Source organism: Dasypus novemcinctus, chromosome 18 (genome assembly GCF_030445035.2).
Source record: "Dasypus novemcinctus isolate mDasNov1 chromosome 18, mDasNov1.1.hap2, whole genome shotgun sequence".
NCBI classification, from domain to species: Eukaryota; Metazoa; Chordata; class Mammalia; order Cingulata; family Dasypodidae; genus Dasypus; species Dasypus novemcinctus.
The window spans coordinates 41,530,697-41,554,552 of record NC_080690.1 but is presented as its reverse complement, the minus strand read 5'-3'; the positions used below and the strand labels follow the sequence as shown (position 1 = coordinate 41,554,552).

The window sequence follows — 23,856 nt, the reverse complement described above, 5'->3', positions numbered from 1 at the left end:
AAAATTAATGTAAATATGGCCCTTACACTTTTCACAGGAGTTATCTCAAAATGGATAACAGACCTAAACGTAAAATGCAAAATTCAAAACTTTATAAAAGAAAACATAGGAGAAAATACAGGTCACCTAGAATTTGGCAATAAGTTTTTAGATATAACACTAAAACCACAATCCACAAAAGAAAGATTGATAGGTTAGCATTTATTAAATTTAAAACTTTAGCTCTGTGAAAGACATTGTAAAGAAAATGAGAATACAAGCCACAGGCTGGGAGAAATATTTTCAAAACACATATCTGATATACGCCTTGTATCCAAAATATTTCAATAATTCTTAAAACTTAATAATACGGAAGCAAACAACCCAATTTAAAAATGGGCAAAAGAGCTGAACAAATACCTCACTAAAGAATACATACAAATTGCAAATAAGTATATAAAAATATGCTCAACATAATTTGTCATTAGGAAACTGCAAATTAAAACAACAATGAGATACCACCACATCTATTAGAATGGCTAAAATCCAAAACACTGACAGTAACAGATGCTGACAAGGATGTAGAGCAACAGGAGTTCCCACTTATCATTGGTGGGAATGCAAAATGCTACAGCCACTTTGGAAGACAATTTGGTAGTTTCTTACAAAACTGAATATATTCTTACCACATGGCCAAGCAATTGTGCTCCAAAGTATTTATTCAAATGATCTGAAAACTTATGTCCATACAAAACCTGCAAGAAAATATATATAGCAGCTTTATTCATAATTGCTAAAAACTGGAAGAAGCCAAAACACACTTCAATAGGTAAATGGATAAACAAACTGTGGTACTTCCATATAACGGAATATTATTCAGCAATAATAACAAATAAACTACCAAGCATGAAAAGACATGGATGAGACTTACCTGCATATTAATAGTGAAAGAAGGAAGTCTGAGAAGGTTACATACTGAATGACTCTAATTATATAGCATTCTATAAAAGCAACACTGAAGAGGGAACAGAACAATCAGTATTTGCCAAGCGTTGAGAAGCAAGGGGCTAATGTTTAATAGGTGAAGTAAAGAGGATTTTTTTTTGAGTCATGAAACTATTCTGCATGATACTGTAATGGTGAACACATGACAGTATGCTTTTGTCAAAACTCATAGAGCTTTAATGCACAAAGTGTGGGCCTTAATATAGACAAAAATTTTTTTTTAAATTAGGAGGTTGGGGGATTCCAGTATGGAATGCAGACCATAACAGAATTTAACTGTATTACAAATATATGAAAAAAATCTCACTGGGCCTGAGGGAAAATATGTGCTGAACTAAGTACTTTTGGAAATGAGTGGAGTCTGTAAGACAGAAGACAAAAGGAATTTCAAATAAGCACTGTACTCTTGTTGATAAAGTTGATTCCTACAAGGAGAAGGTTTAACAAATCTGATAGTGCTAAACATGTACACTGGAATTGAACGATTAAGTAAATGGATGGTGGATGATGGGAGCCACATTTCATACCATTGGAGTGGGAATTTTCAGATAAGTTAGGAATGAGGCCACAACGATCTATGTAGTACTGGATTAAGGTAGTTGGAGACATCAGTATGAACTCTTTAACTTAAACATAGGTAGAGATGGTTACATATAGAAATATTATAGATATGTGTGTATGTCAGTTAGTATGTATACATTATTCCCTTTCTCTGTCCACTGAGAAGTCCTAGAAGCAACGACACACAAGTAGCAACGAGCACATCTAGTGACCAGATCTTGGTTTCTAATACCATTTTCCAATAAAAAGAAAAAGTTCTAACTCCTTGGAGAAATGGCGTATTCTAGGATAAGCCTGGGCATCTTATAATGCCAAAAAGTGAGGATGCACCAAAAAAAAAAAAATGTATGTTGATGGGAAGTATGTCACAGAGACACGTGAGTCAATTGAGAAAGCTCCCACTGACAAAATCTGAACAATTTTGGCAGCAAAACTAATAAAGGAATATTGGAATATAATCCAAAGTAAAAAATAAATATCCATGAATCTATACTGATATAAATGCAGGGATATTTCACTTTATTATACTTTACTGTTGTGTTTTACAGATACTCTTTTTTTTTTTAAACAAATTGAAGGTTTGTGGCAACCCTGCATTGAGTGAGGCTACTGCCACCATTTTTTCCAACAGCATGTGTTCACTTCCTGCCTCTGTGCCATATTTTAATTAAGGTATGTACTTTGTTTTTTAAGATATAATGTTCTTACATACTTAATAAACTACAATATAATGTAAACATAACTGTAAATGCCCTAAGATTCCAAAAAATTCATGTGATTATGCTTTATTACAGTGGTCTAGAACTGAACACACAAAATATCCAAGGTATGCCTGTAAATGATTGAATAAATAAGTAATGGGGGAGAAAAGACTAATCTCCCTTGCAAAATAATTCTAAATAGCTATGTAGATATTCTGCTCTCAAAGTGGAGGAGCATAAATTCCCACTTTTAAGTGTGTGCTGTGCATAGTGTCTTCCTTCCAAAGAAAACAGTAATGAAAGGGGAATAAAAGATGAACTTTATTATCAAGAAACCTGACAAACAGTACCACAGCCAGGTGATAAAGGTCAACATCATCAGTCATTAATCATGTTGGATAGTATATACACTTAATATGATGTGATGAGAATAGCACTTTATCTCTGCGGTCCTCCTCCCCAAAACCCATAACCTCAATCTAATTATGAGAAAAATATCAGACAAATCCCAATAGAGAGATATCCTACCGAATACTTGACCAGTAATCCTCAGAACTGTCAAGGTCATCAAAAACAAGGAAAGCCTGAGAAACTGTTATAGCTAAGAGGAGCCTGAGGAGACATGACAAAAAAATATAATGTGGTATCCTGGATGGGATCCTGAGAACACAAACAGATATTAGGTTAAAAATAAGGAAATCTGATCAAAGGATGGACTTTAGTTTAAAATAGGGTATTAATATTGGTTCATTAGTTGTAACAAATGTACCAACTGATATAAGATGTGAATGGGAGAAACTGGGTGAGGGGGTATTTGGGACTCTGTACTATCTTCGCAGTTTTTCTGCAAACCTAAAAGTGTTTTAAAAAAATAAAGTAGGGAAGCGGACTTGGCCCAGTGGTTAGGGCGTCTGTCTACCACATGAGGAGGTTCGTGGTTCAAACCCCGGGCCTCCTTGACCCGTGTGCAGCTGGCCCATGCACAGTGCTGATGCACGCAAGGAGTGCCCTGCCATGCAGGGGTGTCCCTGTGTAGGGAAGCCCCACGTGCAAGGAGTGCACCCCGTAAGGAGAGCCGCCCAGCGCGAAAGAAAGTGCAGCCTGCCCAGGAATGGTGCTGCACACACGGAGTTGACACTACAAAAAGAGACACAGATTCCCATGCCACTGACAACAACAGAAGCGGACAGAGAAGACGCAGCAAATAGACACAGAGAACAGACAACTGGGGGGCGGGGTGGAGGGGAGAGAAATAAAAAGTAATAATAATAAAGTATATATTTTTAAAAGTCACCTCCTTCCTGAAACCCTCTGCTTCCTTCACGATCCCATGGGACTTGGCACCTCCTTCTACCATGGCACTGGCCACATTTCCCCAAGTCTACCCCTACCAGCCCATAAGCCTCCTAGTGCACCAACCCTGTCATCCTTAGTTTTGCAACCCTGCCATCATTTTTTTAAAAACGGACTGCATTTCTGAGAAATGTTTCGGCACTAACAACCTGTGGGTTGCATGCAGATGTACTGGTCTGTTCCTGCAACAGCCCTGCCCTATTGCCTGCTGCCATCTCAAGACACTGCCTCTGTTGAAGACGTGTACCCACTCCTGGGGACTGGCACTCCCTGCAGAGGTTGGGAACACCACGGTCCATTCCAGGACAAACCTCCAGACCCAAGTCGGATTCAGTCCCCTCTCCACTTGCCAGCCTCCTTCTCCCTCCTCTCTGGGGCTCAGGGGCCCTAGATCAGTTGCTTAGAGCCAGGAAAGTCGGCTTCAGCCTGGGTTGTTTACCACACCTGAAGCAGTTAAGCAGTTCTATTTTTAAAGCCCTTAGTTTCTTTCTGTCTCGCTCAAAAGGTGGCTGGTGCTCCAGGACCTGCTCAGGAGAAACACTCCAGTCTTTTGCTCTTCCCTCTCTCCTCAGCTTTTATGCCATTGCCAATACCGTCCTCCCCCTGGCGCTGTCAGGGGAAGCTGGGCTCGTAATTCTTCCAAGGAAGGCATTAGAAAGAAAGGAATTAAGTTCAATCAAAGTGTCAGCTCTGAAATGTTTGTGTGTTGGGGTGTAGGCGAGAGGAGCTTAATAAGTCCACCTTCCATGCCCCCGTCTTCTTCCTCTCCTCCCCCCCCCCACCAAAATGTGGCTCCTGTGGGATCTTACCTTTATTAGGTAACAACAAGAGCTAATCAAATAATCACGTCCCAATCTCAGCTTGCCCAACCAGAAGCCAGTCATAGCAGCAGCTGCAAGAGGATGGCTTTGGCTAAACAGAGAGCTAGAGGGCAAGCAATCATTTAAGGCTTTGTAATGCGAGGGCACTTGCTGAGAGCTTTCCCGGTGTTGTTTCAGTCTCGTTTGACCAGCTCATCTCTGCTTAGGCCTTTTTACCACCCCTAGTGTTGGCAAGACCCAGATTTATTTCTCCTTCTCTGACCTGACCTCTGGTCTCCAGACCCTTATTTCTAAGTATTTGCCAGACACAAGCATATCTCAGAGGAACCACAAATACATCATGGCTCAAACTGACCCCACAATCTTCCCCTCCTTTTGGATCTAGCCTCCTCTCCTGGAGTGGTAAGGCATCGTCTTATAGCATAAGCCAGAAGTCTAGGAGATACCAGGGAAATCACCCTTGATAGCCCCTCTCTTTGACCTCCACACCCAAACCCATAATGAAATCCTAAAGTTGTCACTCCTAAATATCTCTCAGATCCATCCACCACTCTCCAAACTCATTGCCACTGCCCGAGTGCCTGCTGCTGTTATCCCTGAGCCTGGGTGACCACCGCAGGTTCATTGCAGATCTACCTGCTTCCACTCCTGTCTCCTGCCAGGTCTTTCTGCTTGCAGCAGTCAGCCTGATGTTTATAAACATAAGGACCATCTTGACACTCCTTGGCTTTAAATATCTCAATGGGCACCCACTGCTCTCAGAATAAACATCTAAATGGCAACCATGGCATATGAGGCCTCACACGATCTGCCCCTGCTATTCTCCAGCCTCTTTTTGACCCCATTCCAGGCAGCACTGGCCCTTCCTCAACTGCATGATAATTTCCACCTTAGGGGTCTTGCACATGCTGTTCCTTCTGCCTCTCCACCCCAAAGCCCAGGCCTAGTGAATTCCCAGACAGCCTTCAAAATTCAGCTCAAAATCAGATGAGTTTAGGTTCACCTATAAAACATCTTCATAGCTTCCTAGGTATGCATTTCCTCCATTGCAAGTATAATTCTTTGTAACTACACAATATATATGACCATTGGTTCAAGGTATGCCTATTAGCTCGAGGGCAGGCATTCAGTGTGTTTGGTTCGTGAGCTGATCCAAGCACTTGAACAGCACCTAGCTCATAGTAGGTTCTCATAAACTGGTTTTTACATAACTAATGGATACTCCCAACAACTGTAAGGAGTCTGTTTTATCATCTTCCTTCATATACAGCTCAGAAATACTCAAAACTTACCCAGGTCATGCAACTATTTATAGGAGAGCTGGGATTTGAACAAGACCAGGTTGCATCTAAAACCCATGCTCTTGGTCATTCTTTTGTACTGCCCTGTTCCTCTTTGCTCATGGGAACAATGGGCAAAGAAGGTCCTGAGGCTTCTGTCTTCCTAACCATTCACTACTTGAAGGACATGGAAATAAGCTAGGTGGAAATCTGAGCAAGGGGAAGGAGATGCAAAACCCCATGGAGAGAGCACCAGCAGTTTTTGACCAATCAGTATCCATACATGCACACCCCCTCCTTTTTGGTCTTACTAATAATAACTAACATTTATCGAGTGCCTACTACATAGGTACATTTAAGAATTTACATATATGTAAATTTAACAATTTACATATATTTACTCAATTAAGCTCTATGAAGTCAGCACCATTATTATCCCCACTTTTCAGATGGAAAAAAAAAAAACTGAGGCCCAGAAAAATATGTGTAATTAAATTTCCAAGACTGAGCTGTGGGTCAGGGCAGAGCTGGGACGTGCTTCTAACCACTTCATCCTGAAGTGGTTAGTCCTGTAGACTCAGCCTTTTGTCTACAGCCTTGGAGCGGTGGTACATCAAGATGTCCAGTCCTCTCCTAAGGGGTGAGGTTATAATGTACACCTCTCTCCAGGGATGTTAAGGCTTGAGCCTAGTGACACAATAATGAACATTATTCTCATTGATGCATCCAGAGTTGGGCTCCCAAAGTGGCTATGCATCAGAGAGCGGTTGATTCTGCTTTGTGGCTAATCTTCAGCCTCAATCTCCAGCCCTTCCTTGCCTGCCTGAGAGCCTACAAAGACATTCATTTTCTGCTTAAAATAGCCAACCTCTGTTCCTTGCAACCAAAGGCATTCCCCAGAACTCTGGTTTGAGGCTCAAATCAGGCGGCGGACTTGGCCCAGTGGTTAGGGCATACGTCTACTACATGGGAGGTCTGCGGTTCAAATCCTGGGCCTCCTTGACCCATGTGCAGCTGGCCCATGTGCAGTGCTGATGCACACAAGGAGTGCCCTGCCACGCAGGGTTGTCCCCGTGTAGGGGAGTCCCACGCGCAAGGAGTGCACCCCATAAGGAGAGCCACCCAGCACGAAAGAAAGTGCAGACTGCCCAGGAATGGCGCTGCACACACGGAGAGCTGACAGACAAGATGATGCAACAAAAAGAAACACAGATTCCCATGCCGCTGACAACAACAGAAGCAGACAAAGAAGACGCAGCAAATAGACACAGAGACAACAGGGGTGGGGGGGAGGGAAGGGGAGAGAAATAAATAAATAAATAAATCTATTTTTTTAAAAAAAAAGATGATTATGGACCAGGGTCTTTGATGTTCCATGTCAGATTTTCTTACACTTAGAAATTAAGCCAGCATCCTAATAAAAAAGCTCAGTGCTTCTCATAGGATAGCTCAAGCAGTGATGGAGGTGGGGCCCAAGCCCAGCTCAGGAGGACCTGGGATGCACAGCCCAAAAGAGAGAGGGGACGGAAAGAAGGTAGTGCTCACAGCTCAGAATACAAGCAGGTTTAAGTATGGCAATGGGCAGAAAGGGACAGCAATCAAGGTGGCTTTGGTAGTGCAAAGGGCTAAATTAAAAAGAGTCAGTGGGGCCCGTGTGGAGCTGGCCCAAGCACAGTGCTGATGCGCGCAAGGAGTGCCGTGCTACACAGGGGTGTCCCCCGCGTAGGGGAGCCCCACGCGCAAGGAGTGCACCCATAAGGAGAGCCGCCCAGGGCGAAAGAAAGTGCAGCCTGCCCAGGAATGGCGCCGCCCACACTTCCCGTGCCGCTGACGACAACAGAAGCGGACAAAGAAACAAGACGCAGCAAAAAGACACAGAAAACAGACAACCGGGGGAGGGGAGGGGAGGGGAATTAAATAAATAAAAATAAATCTTTAAAAAAAAAAAAAGAGTCAGTGGGGCAGGTTCTCTGAGGGGTACAGTTTGTACAAGGACCATGGTGAAGTAGTCTTCATCATCTGTGCAGAAGCAGGGCAGAAACACAGTGTCTGCTGCAGTGGACTGTCGCTGTTAAGGCAGAAAGTAAAGGATGTAGTCATCAACTAGATTCCCAGGCATCCCCTTGAGAAAAGAACGTGTTAGCCAACATGGGTAGGACTCCCTTTTCTTCTGCCTAGTGAGCTGATGTTAATTATACTTCTCAGATGATCTCCTCGGTATTATAGAAGTAACATCTTTTGTATAATCCAATTTCACTACAGGATATAATAAATGAAACTTTTCCTCTACCATATTCTTCTTCACCCTGGAAAACACACACAAACACAGAGAGAAAGATGAGATGCTGATTCAGCAGACATATGCACTACTTCTATGGCATATCCCCGTCCAGGTGTTAGGGAAAATTGTTTGCCAAAAGTGGGCTGCACATCAAAATCACACAAGGGACTTGTAAAGTTGCAGAGCCCCAGGATCCAGCCCAGAGCTACACGAATCAGAATCATCAACATCTTTAGAGCCAGGAAATAGACTGGTGCATTTTATCCAAGGTCATGGGTAGATGGCAAGAAATGAGGTCAGAGAATTGGCGGGGTGGGGAGGGATGTGGGACAGATATTAAGGGCCATGAAAATAGTTTATATTTTCTTCTAAATTAACAGGAAACCAACCTATTTGGAAGTTTTGAGCAGATGAATGCCAAGATCCGATCCAAAGCTTAGAGGGAGCAACATGGCTGCTCTGAAGAGGACAGATGTAAGGCAGCAAGAGTGCAAGCTTAGAGATGACAGTACTGCAATGGTCCAAGGGAGTGAAGACAGTGGCCTGGGTCAGCTGATGGCTGAATTTATTTTAAAGGTAGAGTAGATAGGATTTTGCTGATGGATTGGATGTTGGGTATAAGAGAGTGGGGGGAGGCAAGGACGATTTCAGGGTTTCTGGGCCACTAGAAATGGGTTGCCATTAACTGAGATGGGAAGACTGTGGTAGGAGTAGATTGGGGGAGCAGAGATCAGGGAGTTATTCTGACCATTTGTATATGAGATGCCTGTGAGTCATCTGAGGAGCAATGTGGTGTGGACAGTTGTGTCTGACTCTGAGATGGGCTTTGGGGTTTTGGTAACCTCCAACCTTCTCTCTCTCTCTCTCTTTCTCACACACACACACGCACACACACATACACATTCTCATTCTTGATGCTTCAGTAAAGCAGAACCCATTCTCTGGTTTCAGGAGGGACATAGAACTCAGACCTGACCAGTCAGAGCCTTCACTGACTTTCTATAGAAATTGAATTGGACATTGGTATGGGACTCTTTCAGAATGAATGAGATACCAAGAGAATTTTGCAAAAAGACTTCTGAGACAGAAGCAAGCACCCTTCCCCAGAGGATATGAAGCAGAGACAATGAAAGGGTTGGAGCTTCCACAACTATATTGGGGCTATGAGGAGTATAGGGAGTGGAGGCGAAGAGAAGATTTAGTTATGCCTGAAGCTATCTGTCTCTCATACTTTTCTGTTCTGTGAGCCACCAATAAATTTTGTTCCAAAAAAATTGTAGGTGATGCTCATACAAGACATATGTGGACCAGTTTTGGGGAAGAACTATGGTATGCACATGATCCTATATCATCTCACTCAAGTGTGGTCTGTGAACCTATCACATGAGAGTAGTTTGAATTGGAAAATCTCAAACCCCAATCCAGACCTGAGGAATGAAAACGTGGATTTTAAAAAGAGCTCCAGGTGGTCTATGTGTACGAATATTCACTCTTAGGATACAAGGAACTTGTGCTTTTCCTGGGGGAAAAAGGCACATATTTGTAATATAACTAACAATGCCTGGGCACATAAGAATTGGCAATAAATGTCATGGGAGCAATTAAAATTACTACCATTTGCTGTGAGCTAAATCCTTTATATGTATTATCTCATTAATCCTAATAAAAGTAGCTATTATTGCTCTACTTATTTTAACAGATGAGGAAACCAAAGCTCAAAGAGGTTAAGCGCCTTGCTTAAAGTTACACAGTCAAAGCCAGGAAGTGGCTGTGTTGGTAGACATCTTTCATCTTTCTGGTTGACATTTATTGTTAAGCTTACCTGCATTTCCCCTTCTTTGGTGACAGCTCTTCCCAGATACGGCTGCGTCTCCCACCCACCCCTAAAATGGCTCCAGGTCTGGCCAATTAGCACACTGTATTTCTCTAACCATGACAATTGATTCTGGTAAAGCACAAGATGTTAAGTTAGTCCAATAAGCATCAGCTCTGGAATTTTTGTTCAAACTTTGAGGAAAACATGCTCCCTTCCTGATGGTAAAACTATACTGGTGGGATGCTGGCCTGTTGCTGCTGGAGTCAAATTGCCACAATCGGGGCTCTGGAAATTAATCAAGCTGTGAAAAGAGGCAGATTTCTGATGCCATTGTCTGAACTTCTGGATCCAGCCATACCTGAATCCAATGACCCATGAACTTTTGGGTTATGGCATCCAACAAAATCTTTTGGGAGGGCAGTACTAAGGCCAATTTGAGTTGAGTTTCTGTCATTGGAAAACACAAGAGTTGTGATGAATACCTTGATACAGCCAGCCCCAAAGGCAGCTCTGCTTAATTCAAAGCCTGTTCTCTCAATCAGTACTCTACCCCATAAAAAGAAGGGTAAAATCCAAAGGTAGTGAAAATTGAGTTGTACCATGAGATGTTCATAATGATGTGGAGGGAGAGGATTAAGGAAGCAAAATAGACTAACCCCATACTCCAATGTATCATTCTTCTCTGTCCTTCACTCCCCTCAGCTGGACTGTGGATAAGGAAAGCCCCTGAGTTCTTCTCTATGATCTACAAAACCAAGGATTTTACTGGGCGCGAATGCAGTGATTGTGTGGTAGGTACCTGCTGAATAGTGTGATTAACAGCTCTAGGCCCCCTGGCCATTTCTGTGGTAGATATTTTGCAGTCTGAGAGCACACATTTTTTAAACACCCTTAGACTCTCATTGCTGCTACTTCTCCCCCTATGCTGCCCTCTCCCATCATGGGGAGAGTCAAGAGGCTGTCTTCCCTCTTGTGCCTCTGACTGTCTGGCCCTCACTTTCCTCCTTCCATCCTTACCTCACTATCCATCTTTGCTCTAAGCCAAATTACAGTTCCAGGAATAGCATCCTGAAAAAATACTTGCTTTTTACCTCTGCCCCAAACTAAACTCCTTTTTCTCCTTATTCTCTTATTTGTGCTTGCCTGCTGTAGCGTAACAGAAAGAAAACTTCAATAACACAATCTACTTCAGTTTTCCCTAACCCAACAACATGGTTCAACTGAATTATGCACTTTTAATAACCATCATCAAAAAAAGTCCATTCATTGGGCATGTGGCTTATAAGAGACCAGTTTTCCAGTGCCCATCCTTGATCTCATGGATTCTGGCCTGCTTCCCCTCAGGATGGATGTGGCTTCTGGAGGATGACATGTGTGACAGCTCCCCTTAGACCATGGCATCCCCCAAACTCCCGACCAATGAGATGGCTCTGATGGTTAACATGACTGGATGCAGTTCATTTATTAATTGATGAATCAAGACCTGCCATTTCAGGCTCTGTTCCAAACTCTGGGGATTAAGTGAGACATAAGATGGGTCCAATAAGTAAAGAGATAAATGAAAATTTTCCAGGGTCATAACTGCTATATATGGGAAGCAGACATGGCTCAACTGATAGAGCATCCATCTACCATATGGAAGGTCCAGGGTTCGATCCCCAGGGCCTCCAGAGCTATGAGGTTAGCTGACCCACATGCGGTGCTGCTGCACACAAGGAGTGCTGTGCCACACAGGGGTGCCCCCACGTAGGGGTGCCCCATGTGCAAGGAGTGCACACCACAAGAAGAGCCGCCCAGTGTGAAAAAAAAAAAGTGCCGCTCAACCAGGAGCTCTCACAGAGCTGATGCAGCAAGATGATGCAACAAAAAGAAACACAGTTCCCCAGTACTACCAGATGATGCAAGGGACGCAGAACACACAGCAAATGGACACAGAAAGAAGGCACTGGATGGGGAGAGGGGAGAGAAATAAATAAAATAAATCTTAAAAAAAAATCATTTCCATTAAAATCAGGAAGAAGAAAATTATTTTTAAAAATATGCTATGTGGAAATAAAGCAGGGCAGAGTAAAGGAGCTCAACGATTAGTGGAGAAAGAGGCTCAGTATTAGACTAATCAGGGGTGATCTTTTCTAAGAAAGTGACTTTGCATCTGAGGCCTGAAAACGTAGAATAAAATAGCTACACAGAGGGGGGCTCAGAAGAGCATACCTTACCTGCAAAGATCAACATATGCAAAGTTTCTGAGACAGGAGAGAGCTTGCATAGTCTGCGAACTCACAGAAAGCCAGAATGAGCTACTTGGCAATAGGGGGGAAAGCAATAGAAAATGAGTTTGCCCAGGTCAGCCAGGGGCAGATCATGGCAGCCTGGTGCGCCACAGGGAGAGTTTGAGTTCGCTCATGGTGCATTGTAAGGGCACTGGATGGTTTTAGCCAGAGGATTCATGTGGTTTGGTTTATGTTTTTAGAAGTTCACACTGGCTACTGAAGGAAAAACAGCTAGATAAAGGGGGTGAAAAGAAGACTGATGTCACAGCTCCAAGTGCTTGTCATCAGGTGGCATTTGCTGTAGGCTGGGGCTCGAAGGCAGGCTTCCAGTGACAATAACAAGATTAAGCTGAAAACTGGGACATGAAGACTGCAATTGCCACTTGGGGAATCTTGCATTTCATAGACTTCTAACCAGAATGGGACCACAAAAGTCAGATGGTTTCACTCCTGGAAGAACAGGCTCATTTCTATCCTCATCCTGCATTCCAGCTTCTCATGATCAAGACAGAGACACATTTAGGCAATCAAGGAAAACAGATGCAAACTTCACAACCTCCATGAGCACCACTGCCACTCATTTTGATGTGGAAGATGATTTCTCCCCACATGCTGGTGAAACTGCTAAGCAAGTTCCCAATGGGGGAAGCATCAAGAGCCCAGAGGAGAAGGAAAGAAAAGCACCAGACACTCACACGCCACATGTAGAAATAGCTGAGAGTCTGCACCCACAGCTCAGTTGGTATTGCTAACAGCCCTCTTCCTTAGCATCTTCAGAATAAGTAAATAATCCATCTACCTGAAATGAACTCCTTCAAAAGGAGAGAAAGATTCTGGAACATTATTGAGACCTAAACTGACCGATTTTGATCAAGATGAGTTAGTAAAATAGCAGACTCCTCACCAGCTGCATTCTAATACTTTATTTGGAGCCACTCAGTCATTATAAAATCATCTGAACTTCTGAGCAGAAGTACACGTTGGGGAGTTCATTTTTTACTCTCTCAGAATACAAAGGAGAGTCTTTCCAAGGCAGAATCTAGGCAGGGCACACAGCTTCCTTTTAAAGATGGAGGAAGAGATGTCCACTTGTCTCTCCTTTGTTAATAATTCCCTCTCCCCTCTTTGAAAATTTCCCTGAAAGTCTGCAGTAATTTCTGATGATGGAAGAAAAGGCTCTGGGAGCCTCACCTGAGCAAGCAAGTTGCTGCTGGCTAGTAGAGCATTCCAGATAACTCTTTGGTGAGCTGAACTCCCAGCAGACTCTTAGGAAGGAAGGGAGTTGGTGAATCCTTGACTTTCTTTAAAGGAAACCAACTGAGCCCATTCTAACCCCATGCTCTACAGCAGGCCCCAGAGCTGTGAGGGGATTTTAGAGGTCATTCTGCTTTCAGCTAGAACAAAATCCCCAGCCATAAGCAAGGGTCTGCCAGGGAAATACCAGCTCCCTCATTGCCCAAGACTCTGTGTGGCTGGTGTTCACACCTGGCTAGTATTGCTGGCATTGTGGAAATACCCGCTGGGCTTGGACAGCTGATGTCACCATCTGCTCTTTATTACTTACCACTGTCACAAGGGGCTTCAGTCCGGCCCAGAGCCAGACTTAATGGCTTTGATTCTGGATTGGTTAAATAACCCATCAGTCAATACTGAATGATGTTAGTAGGTGCTGAGGGCAGTTCCTGCCCTCTAAGCAGCTCAGGGAAGGTTAGGGTTGGGGTGAGGTGAGAAACACACAGAACAGAGCAGCACACAATACCAATTTATGCCTTAAGGTAAATGCAGAAAATAGGTACAATTCAATCCCATTCCAAAATAATGTGGCTGTTTGGAGAGATAATGGGGAGTTATAGAGGAGCACATTGTTGAGTCTGCACTCCAGAATCTCTCAATCCAATGAGTCCCATTCCTGAGGGACCTATACCTCCTCATCCATTCACCCATTCGCTCATTCATAACCCTGTTTTCATTTGGAGGGTATTCCAGGCACTATGCTAGGCACTGTAAATAAGGCAGTGTGAACATTTGAGGAGTTCACACTCTGGAGGAACCAGCAAATATATTCACAAGGCATCCAGTAATTCATCCATCCAGCCAGCATGCATTCATGTGTTTGCACACTCATTCATTCAAGGACTATTTCTAGAGCAGATACCGTGTGCTATTGCTGTGCAAACACTGTGGAACACACACAGATGAGGACCCAGTCCTCATAGAGATTGATGCCCAGGAGAGAATAGCCATCTAATAGGAGAGTTAGGAGTGAGAGGTCAGCAGAGAGCAGGGCCTATCCATCTGATCTGAAGGTCAGATTAGAGACTGCTCTCAGGTCAAGCAGGGACAGTCCTGGGCTTCTGCCCTATAATGATTTCCTGAATTTTGCAGAGTTCAGCAAGATGGACAAAAACCTCCTTCGGTTCTGGGTTGTGGCTACAAAACTGGAAGACCCATCTTTGTCATCAGGAAGCTCTGCTTACTGGTGTCAGCTGCACTGAATCACTTCCCTGCTGCCCTCTGTGCATGCAGCCTCATTGACACACAGGAAAACGTTCTACCAGGGAAAAGTCCTAGTGACAATCAGAACACCAAACCACACATCTAATCGCAGCAGCCTATTCACTGTCCCCGCATGTGGCCACCCCAGCCTTCAGGGCACCCCCAAAAGGGGAGTAGGACTTCCTGGAGCCAAGCTGGCCTCAAAGTAAATGAAGAAGAGTTGAGAGGAAGTGCAGGTGCCATGTAGGCATCTCAGCAATCACAGAGGCTGTGAGCATTTCCTTGTCAGTGAGGTGGGGGAAGGGGAGCTGAGAGGTCCAGGACGTCCTCCCGAAGGGCTGTTTCATTGACTGTGCCCCCCTGTCTTGCATACCAAGCACAGTCCAGTTTAGTTCATGGCACCAGGGAAGCACGGGGCTGAGAAAGATGCCCCCTCCAACAGGGGACAGACATGCAAATGGGGAGGGGGCATGCAAATGCGTAGAAAACGTTTATCCACAGTGGTCGGTGTGGATATGTAAGTAATGGATCTAAAGGTGAAAGATATTTAAGGGTCAAATCACCTGCTCCCATAATTCAGTTGGGAGAGGAGCATGCAGGGGAAAGAACAGAGGGTCCTTTTCCCAATTCTACCTTCCACTTGCTCTGTAGCCTTAAGCCAGCCGCTCCCTGTCTCTGGTGCCAATATTCCCCGGGTTCACCCAGAGATATTCAAAGATGTCCCCTAGGTCCTGCTGCTGTGACAATGTGATGCCTCCAGTGTCTATTGCTTCTTGCTGCTGTTCCCATTTCTCCAGCACCAACTACCTGCCAGACTGCAGTTTCCACAGGCTTTAGCAGTCTTCACAGTACTCTGTTGGCAAAGTATTATGCCCCCTTTTAAATATGAGGAAACTCATTTGACCTCGGAGGGAGTATGTGATGCATCTTCAAGGAGGGGCCCTTTACAAAGACCCGTGGCCTTAAGCCAATAATCGCCCCTGGGAAACTTTTTCTTCCATCGAATTGGCCTCAAGGGCCGTGCAGCTGCGCTTTCCCTTGGGGTTTGACCTTCAGTCCAGTGGCACCGCTGCCCACTCCCACCCTCCAGAGGCAGTAACCGTCTTCACTGTTCCGTTTGAATGCCCATTAGGGTGATGAGGACCACGCCAAGCGCTCGCGGGGGGCGGGGGCGTTGTGGTTGCGTGATTGGGTGGGAGAAGGGGAAGGCTGAGGCTCACGGACAAGTTGATGAGAAAAGTAAGACCACCTGGAAGGAACCCCAGACGTCTTCTAGCCTACCCCGGCATCTGTGAGCTGAGGGAGAGGAGGCTTTGGGGGAAGAGCGCAGTCCAAGCTCGACATCAAGCCGGAGGCCAAGTGCGGCCCCAGCTCCGGGTCTTTTACCCTTCATCAGGGGCTCCAGGAACCCACCCAGGGTCTGCGGGGACATCCTTCCCCTTCCCTCCACTCCTTCCCCCCACCCCTCTTATCCTCCCCACTCCTTTCCTATTAAGGCAACAATTAAGCGGGGCGACGCTCCCTCTCCATCTGGGTAATTACATTCTCATTAGGAACCGATCCGCAGGGGCTGGGAGCGCTACTTTTCCTGTGCGCCTTTCTAGGCGCGCTCCTAGCGCTAACGGGAGAAACGGCGGCAAGGGAGCAATGAACTCCGGGGCGCGGGGAGCTGGGGGACCAGCCCCGGACCGGTGCAGACAGCAGAGACTACGGTGACCCGGACTGCTCTACACACTGGGTCCTCTTCGGGGATCCAGCCCTAGCCCCGCAGCTCCCCGGTTTGGGCATCGCCTGGATCACACCCGCGGGGAAGTCAGATCGGGACTCTCTGGTTTCTAGAAGCCTCGCAGAGTCCCTTGCACCACACCCCTGGGTCTGGCCTGGTGTGGAATACAGGGTAGGCTCAGAGACTAGGGGTGGAGATGGGAGGGCGGTGAGTGTGGTAAGGGGAGTCATCATAGACTCCAGAGAGGGAGGCTAGAGAAAGGGTGAGCGCTCTGCCTATCGAGAGTGAGCACCTCCTCCCTGGGAGGAGGTGACATTTACTATTGGGGTGGGAGAGAAGGAAGTAAGGTAGAGGACCCAGGTTGGGGGAGGGACCCTTCAGGCCGGTGGTGAGGCTGAATGCCTGGGTGGTCCAGGAATGCCTGCAGGATCCCTTCTGCTGGGGGTGGGGGGAGTGTATTTTAGGTGAAAGCAGGAGGCAGGGCTAGATCTGGAAGGTCCCGGCGACCGCGACTGCTAAGCATTGAAGGAAGCAACTGTGAGGTGCAGGCTGCAGAATCATTCCCCTCTCTGCTCTCAGGCTGGGGAAAGGCGGTAGCCCCTACTGAAGTGCAGAGCCCTTCATCTCTGTTCCCCTCCCTGCCCCACCAACTGGAGTTTATGACTCCCTCCCAGTGGGAGCACAATTTCCTAGCAATGTAACAGCCTGCATCCCAGAGGAGGGACAGGTGACCAAACTGCCACAACCTACTGCCAGCTTAGCCTCTCACCTCCAGGTCCATGGGGAGAGCTGCCCAATCAGGATGGGGGTGGGGGCAGGCCTGAGGACAGCGCAGTTTGAGGCTGGGGAGCCCCATCTCCCCAGAGCTCTCTGGCCCAGAGGACTGACCTAGCACTCTCAAGGGCTTGCGGGCTGGGAACACAGGGCCCAACAAAGTCTGGGAGGAGGCGGGTAAGGGTGGAAAATCTTGGGAAAGTAGTGCCCTGTGCTGCATGGACAGGGTGGCTTTCCAGAGGAGGCAGCCTTTTAGCCAGACTTCTTAGGTCTCCGGAAGGATAGGTTTTTGAAAAGTGGAGAAGAGAAAGGGTACTTCAAGCAAACGAATAGCATAGAGAGAGGAATGAGAGATGGGTTCACCGAAAGGCAGAGGAAAGGCATCGGCAGGTGGAGGAGGAGGAGAATGAAGCCAGATCGAGCACCTCCCATGCCAGGTTGGGGCTTTGGGGTGGCAGGGGCCCTTCACCAGGAAGGGGCCAGCTAGAGCCTAAGCAGACCCAAGAAAGAACGTCCCTGTCTTCTTCCCACCTGAGGCCCATTTGTTCCCCTCTGCATTCATATCCTAGCTCCCAGGGCCAGAGCTCAGGAAGTGAGTCCGGGCCCCGGACAAGCGCGAGTCCTGCTCAGGCACACTGCTGCGGCACTCAAGGCACAGAGCACTCCGGGGCTGCCGCACCGCAGGCCGTAGCCAGGACTCAATAACGGAGGCAAAAGATTCCTCCCTTTCTTTACACAGATGGGTAAACTGAGACTCAGTGAGAGGGTGTGCCAAAGTCACCCAGCCGGGATGCAGCCTGGTGGCCCCTCAGCCCGGAGAACCACAAAGCCTCCGGGAACCAGAAGCTGGTGTTGCCGACCTCAAGAGCTGTGACCACCCACCCGCAGGGTGAGCGCCAAGCGCGTTGCGAACCCAGCTTCCTTGGGTGGCGGCTGCTCGCACCTATGCGGACCGCGATGCAGGTCTGGCGCGCTGGCTCTGCGTAGGCAAGGACTTGGTTCCAGAGAACTCCGTTGCCGAAGGTTCCAGCTGTCTCCGACCCCTCCCAACCGGAACTTTGCGGGGAAAGCTTGTCTCTTTTTAAAAAGAAAAGCAGAGGTTTTTGTTTGTTTAAGATTCCTCTAGGGCTCCTTATTCCTTGTCGTTCCCCCTTTTCCTGGGGTCTGGCTGGCGGGGGAAGAGGAACTGTGGGGCAGGAACAGAAAGGTACTCGGGCCCACGCCTCACTCCGGCGTACCTACCTATTCCCCCGCGGGACCACAGGTCGCTGGGGCTCCGGGCGCACGTCAGCTGAGACGCTCGACCGCCTCCTGGCTTGCGCACACAGGAGAAACAAGGCCTGGCTTTCAGCAGAGGCCCAGTGCTCGGTGAACCTCTAACCCAGACAGGCCGCGGGAATAAATCGAGAAAGGTTGCTTATTGTGCTATTATTATCCCCTTCTCCTACCCAACAGGAGCTCATTAAATTCCTCGCTGAAGCTGGGGCCTGGAAAAAGCCTCTAAAAACGACTAGAGTCAGACGGACCCACCCGGCCCCTGGGTCCTGACAGCCCACCCGGTTTCTGGCGCCCGATCTCCCCGCGGCCGAATCCACTGGGCCAGGCTTCCAGGCTTCAAACCAAGTCGTTTATTTCAATTTTGCTTTCACATTACGATCCGATACAATCAAAACTCCAGGACGAACCTCTTGAATAAAAGTCCTGCGAATAAGTGCAAACCCAGGTCCCCGGATGCCCCGGCGACGCGGCCGGCGGCCTTGGCCTTCAGAGGCGGTGGTGGTAAATGTAAGCTGCTTCCGGCACGGCGGAGCGCACGGGTTGGGGAAGAAGGCAAGCGGGCAGCCTGCCGTTCCGGACAGGCTGGTTCGGGTCCTCGAACCGAGATGATTCCCAGTGCATTTGGGCTGCGAAACCCACGCTGCGCTCCACGGGGAAGCGGGTAGGCCTGGCCTAGCAGGATTTCGGCCAGATTTCTTACGTTTGCGCCAAAGCAGGGAGCACAGGCGAAGGCAGTCTGTCCCCTGGCCTGGAGCCCCTCAGGTAGGAGCTTAGGGCCGGCTTGGGCGGGCCGCGGGCCGCGGAGGCAGCCCTCCCGCCCGCACCTTTCTCGGATTGAGTTCTCCCAAGTCCGCTGTCCCTTTGAGCCTTGCCCTCCGCACCTTCCCCACCCCAGCCTCGTAGATGGAGAAGATGCGGAGTTTAGAAAGCTGTTTCCGAAAAATAAAACTTCCACTTCAACTTTATTGGATTAGAGCGAAATTAAATCTTGGCTATTCACACGTATGTTACAGAGGACGAGGAAGTGTCCGAAAGAATCTCTTGGCGTTTAGTGGAGCCACAGACCACGACGGCATTGACAAGCATCAGAACATCAAGCAGTCTTAGATTTCACGATCACTCCAAATAGGACATAGAAATACGGAAATACAGTCCTTTTCCACTGGGAAGAGTTCTTCGTGTAGAAATGATATATATTTATATATATATATAATTTTTTAAACCAGTCACCATTAAGGTGAGTCCTTTCTCTGCTACCAAGCAGCCGAGGATACAAAGTATCTTCGGGGTGTTTTAAGAAGTTTAACACTTGTCAAATTAAAACTACCCCATCCAAAAAAATTTACCCCCTCTCCAAACCGAAAAAAGGGGGGGAGGGGGCATATTAGATATCAGCAGGTGGAAGAATTCGGAAGGGAAAAGGGGAGAAAAATATTTCACATTATATGGTGAAATACAGTTTCTTTTAAGGAAAATGTAGGGACCATGAACGTGGGGATAAGAAACAATGACGAGGCTGCCTCTTTCTTGATTACTCAACTGGACTGGGAGAGGCGAGTTTATTTTTGGAGATGGAAGGGCGCTAAACTAAGCGGAATTTACTTCTCCTAAAGAGGAAATGGACAAAGTTGTCCTACCGCCGGCGCGCGCCTTTTACCCGAATACAGCTGAGGAACATGTAGGGTTTTCTCGCGCTCTAAATTGCAGCCTCTTTCTCACTCCCCCTCCTGCCTTTCTCCTGTCTTGGCCTCTCCCTGCCTCCATTCTGGCGAGCAGCCAGTCAGAGGGGAAACACGAGGAATCCAGAAAAGGTCGAGTATTTCCAGCCCCCCATCAAGTTCCCTCGCTCCAGCTTGAGGTATGCTCGGTCGCCTTTCTCCATCTGGATTAGGACTCCGTTGCTGGCGGCCTCCCGGGTCACGTCCTGGTCACCAGCGAAGGCTGAAATCACGGGCCACCCGTTTAACATGAGGCTCACCTGAGAAAGAGAAAGGCCAGCTCAGAGGTTCGGAAGCAGCAGTGAAGACGCGAACCCCGCTGCTGGAACAAGAGCAGAAAAGGCCCGGAAGCAGTGGGTAGTGGAGGGAAGGTAGAGTAAGAGCAAGGGGCTTTGCTACTCATCTGCTGAGATTTCAGTGGGGACGGAAGATGGCACATCTGGGCGAGAGGAAAGGTCTGACCCCCAAAACAAGAGTCGTCCTCAGACTGGTTTCTCAAGCAGAGCCCGCCAAGCGGCTCCCGACTGTGCTCTTTTATCCAGTTTAATGAGCCCGCAGGTGGACTTTCCGCCTTTCTCCTGTCTCCCCCAGCCTCAAAGAGAAATTCAGGCAACGCTGCTCCAGCGCCCCACAGGGAAAAAATAATAATAGAATAACAACAACAAAAATTCTGGCTCCTCCCGCTCCCAGCTGCCTCTCCACCTTAGGACACAGTGGAGGCGGGGTAGGGCTTCTGGCGAATTAGAAATCGCTCGCGGAGCTGCACTCTGTGCTTCATCTCCAAACCCGAGATTCCCTCCCCGCCCCAGATCCACCCGCGACCGCCACCGCTTGGATTTGCCCTTGCGATGGCATCGGCAGCCAACAGCCGGGCGCCCTTTCCCCAGAGGCGCGTTCCGCCTTCTGTCTCAAACTAACAGAAACCGGGAGACCTTCGGGGGTCCTGAAGAGCCGGCCAGGGCTGGCTGCAGCCGGGAGGGAGTGGCACCAGGCCCTCCCTTCTCTCTGCCTCACCCGCCAGGGGTGGAAGCTCGTCTTTTAAAAACTCGGAGTCTTTCCCCAACGGGACGCCGGGACCCCTGTCCGTGGTGCTGATGACTTCTGCGGTCCTGTCCGTGGTGCTGAAGGCAGGGGAGTGGGCCGTCGCCCTGACTTCCAAGAGCATGAGCTGTCTGTGATGCCAACAGCAAACGCGATAGAAGTCCCTAGAGTTCCGTAGGAAGTGGGGGACCTCTTCGGAGGGGCTCAGAGGGCGGAGGCAGGAAATTCTAGGGAGGCGGCTGGTTCCCAAGAATCAGCGACAGGGGAAGCAGTGAAGCCACAGAACCGTGAAGCCCGCCATTCTTCCCTCCAAGCAGCCCTGGGCACATGCAGCAGCCACTTCTCCCACCCCCATAAAGCCCGCGCACCCCTGCAGCTAAAAAAGACCCCTACTGGGGCTGGAGCCTGGCCTCGGGGCGGCGGCTGACCTGGATGGTCTGTCTGTTGTAGACTTTTACCACGTGGAAGTTAAAACTGTAGATCCCTTTGCGCGGGGCGATGAAAGTGCTGCGTTCTGAATCAAAGTTGTTCCCGATGTTCACTAGTACCTATAACGAGACGGGAACGGAGGGGAGTGGGCAGGGCTCAGTCCCGGACTCTTATCCTCGCACCTCCGCAGAGCCCTGGGAGAGGATCGGGCATCAGCCCTCCTCCCTCACCCCACCCCCGAGCTGCCTGGCAGGGAGACAGGAGCACTCACCTGGTCGAAGTAGATGATCATGGTGCGATTACTCATCTCGGACGGCTCGTGGTTGGTGCTCCTGATGGCAGAGAAAGCCACCTTGGCGCTGCCAGAGCGAACGGAGATGCCCAGAGCCGTGCCCGTGGGGTCGGACGTGGGGTTGGAGTCGCACACCACCAGGCACTTGCCCTCCAGCACGATGGGCTCCGTCTCGTTCTGCCCGCGGGCCGGGCCTGCCAGCCATGCCGCCCCCAGCAGTAGCAGCTCCACGACGCCCAGCATCGCGGCGCCGGCGCCCACCCCGCCCCCCGCCCCGGGGGCTGCCTGCGCCAACCGGCCCCCCTCCCCAGCCCAGCTCCAAAATCCCCTCCTCAGCTCCGGGCGCAGCTCCGCCGACGCCGCTTCTGGACACCACCGCTCTGCTAGCGCTCCCGGGCAAGCGTCCCCTGACGCGATGCTCCCGGATCCCCGCCCGGGCCTCAGGGGTGCCGCGGCTGTCTAGCCGCACTTGGATGCATAGCCGCTGCCGCCGGGTGCCCGCTGTTGCCGCCGCCTCCTGCCCGCACCCGCCGCTGCTGCCGCTCTGAATTATTGATGCAGCCGGCGCTGCAGCCGGAGCCGGCGGAGAGCGCGCACCGGGCACAAAGGCGCGGACCGCGGCCTGGCCCCGCCCCCGCTGCTTCCCGGCCCGCCTCCCTCCGCAGCCCCGCCCCCGCACAGGCCGAGGCTCCGCCCTCCGGCCAATCCCGACGCGCCGCGCTCCCCGCTCGGCCAATGGCGGCGCTGTCCGCGCGCGGCCACCTGACCTAGGGCGCAGTTGTTATTAGGCGAGGCCTGGCGGGCGGCGCGCCGCAGCTGGGTTGGGCTCTGGCCCGGAGTCGACTGAGGGAGCGGGGGCGGGAGCGCGCGTGCGCGTGCCCGTGCCCGGACGGTCTGCCGGAGCCGCTAGCTCTCCCGGCTCTCGCCTAAAGCCCGGGCCTGTGCAGCCCCCCCTCGGCCCTTTTCGCCTGCCTCCCTTCCAGCTCTCAGGTAGGAGGGGGCGCGCGGGCCCACGGTCCGGGGAGATTGGCGGGACGCCCAGTGGCGTCCGCGTGTGGACGAGCGGGGCGGGAGGGGAGCGCCCCCCAGCGGGCGCAGGCGCGAGGGGCAGCAGGCGCGCGAGGCAGACCGTGGCGCGAGGGCTCGGCTGGCCGCGGGGCTGCCGGGCGCGTGCGCGGGCGGCGCGGGCGGCGCGGGCGGCGGGGCGCGGGCGGCGGCCTGCGGGCGAGGTGCCCGTGGAGCGGAGGAGAGCGCCGCGGGCTGGGAGTCTAGGCCCGCGTGTCGCGGTGGAGCCCGTGGGGTCCGGGTTCCCGCTCCTTTCTGTCCTGCACGCGGCCGCGAAGCGTCGGCTCGAGCGCTCATTCTTGCCTCCGTCGGTTCATTTGTTCAGGTAGATGGTTCCTTTATGCAGGCGGAGTGCCAGGCGCTGAGCCGGGCGCGCAGGATTCGCTGCTCGCGAGGCCCGCCTGCGCGCCCTTTGCAGTTAAGCGTGCGAGGCAGGCGTGGGGACGCTGGCGTCGCACTCAGGCTTGTTTACCTGACCACATTTCTCTTTTGTACTTAAAATTTCACATTTTGCCTCTGTGTCCTTTGTTCACGTGTACCTTACAGCATGCTTTATTCACGTTTACCCGCACATCTTTGCCTTGAGTGGAGACGCCTAATTGGTTTAGGGGCGCTTTTCCAAGGGTATTTTTTACCCTAACGGGTAGACTTTGGGACTTCACACACACACACACACACACGCAGTCATTAAAGTGAAAGTGAAAATCCAGTTTTGCGGAGTGTCCGGGAAGAAAGGGGCTGCGTCTGTGTGCACTAGAAAGGGTGCTTCGCAGCCTGGGAAGGCGGGGAAGGAGGGATGGATGCACGCGGGGGTAGGGGGTGGGTAGCGGTGCTTAGCCAGGCAGGGTGGGAGGGCCAAATCCTTAGCAAAAGCGCGGGTCCTGGGCCGCAAGCAGGGGCAGGATGCTGCGCACTGGGGTGCAGGGACCCCGCCGGGCGACCTTGAACCTGGCGACCTTGAACCTGGCGT

At 49.7% G+C, this 23,856-nt stretch overlaps 2 protein-coding genes across 2 annotated transcripts in view; one reads left to right on the top strand and one right to left on the bottom strand.

Moving 5' to 3' along the window:
- Positions 1-18,668: 18,668 nt before the first annotated feature.
- CBLN1 (cerebellin 1 precursor) lies at positions 18,669-22,436 on the bottom strand. The gene is made up of 3 exons (XM_004450589.4): positions 21,801-22,436; positions 21,529-21,648; positions 18,669-20,319 (listed from the first exon to the last, which is right to left on the bottom strand). Exons 1-3 carry the CDS (start codon positions 22,062-22,064, stop codon positions 20,122-20,124), a joined length of 582 nt encoding a protein of 193 aa, XP_004450646.1. The 5' UTR covers positions 22,065-22,436; the 3' UTR covers positions 18,669-20,121.
- A 182-nt stretch (positions 22,437-22,618) lies between these two features.
- Positions 22,619-23,856, top strand: part of C18H16orf78 (chromosome 18 C16orf78 homolog) — a 135,636-nt gene continuing 134,398 nt past the window's right edge. The window contains exon 1 of the mRNA XM_012522246.3: positions 22,619-22,811. The gene's annotated coding sequence lies outside the window, so the exon portion shown is untranslated. The remainder of the gene's footprint in view (positions 22,812-23,856) is intronic.

Bases quoted from the DNA above. Each gene is read 5' to 3' on its own strand.
- CBLN1 (XM_004450589.4), bottom strand. From the start codon at position 22,064: ATGCTGGGCGTCGTGGAGCTGCTACTGCTGGGGGCGGCATGGCTGGCA. The intron at 21,649-21,800 runs GTGAGTGCTCCT...GTCTCGTTATAG, and splicing joins TGATCATCTACTTCGACCAG to GTACTAGTGAACATCGGGAA. The intron at 20,320-21,528 runs GTCAGCCGCCGC...TCTCTTTCTCAG, and splicing joins ACAACAGACAGACCATCCAG to GTGAGCCTCATGTTAAACGG.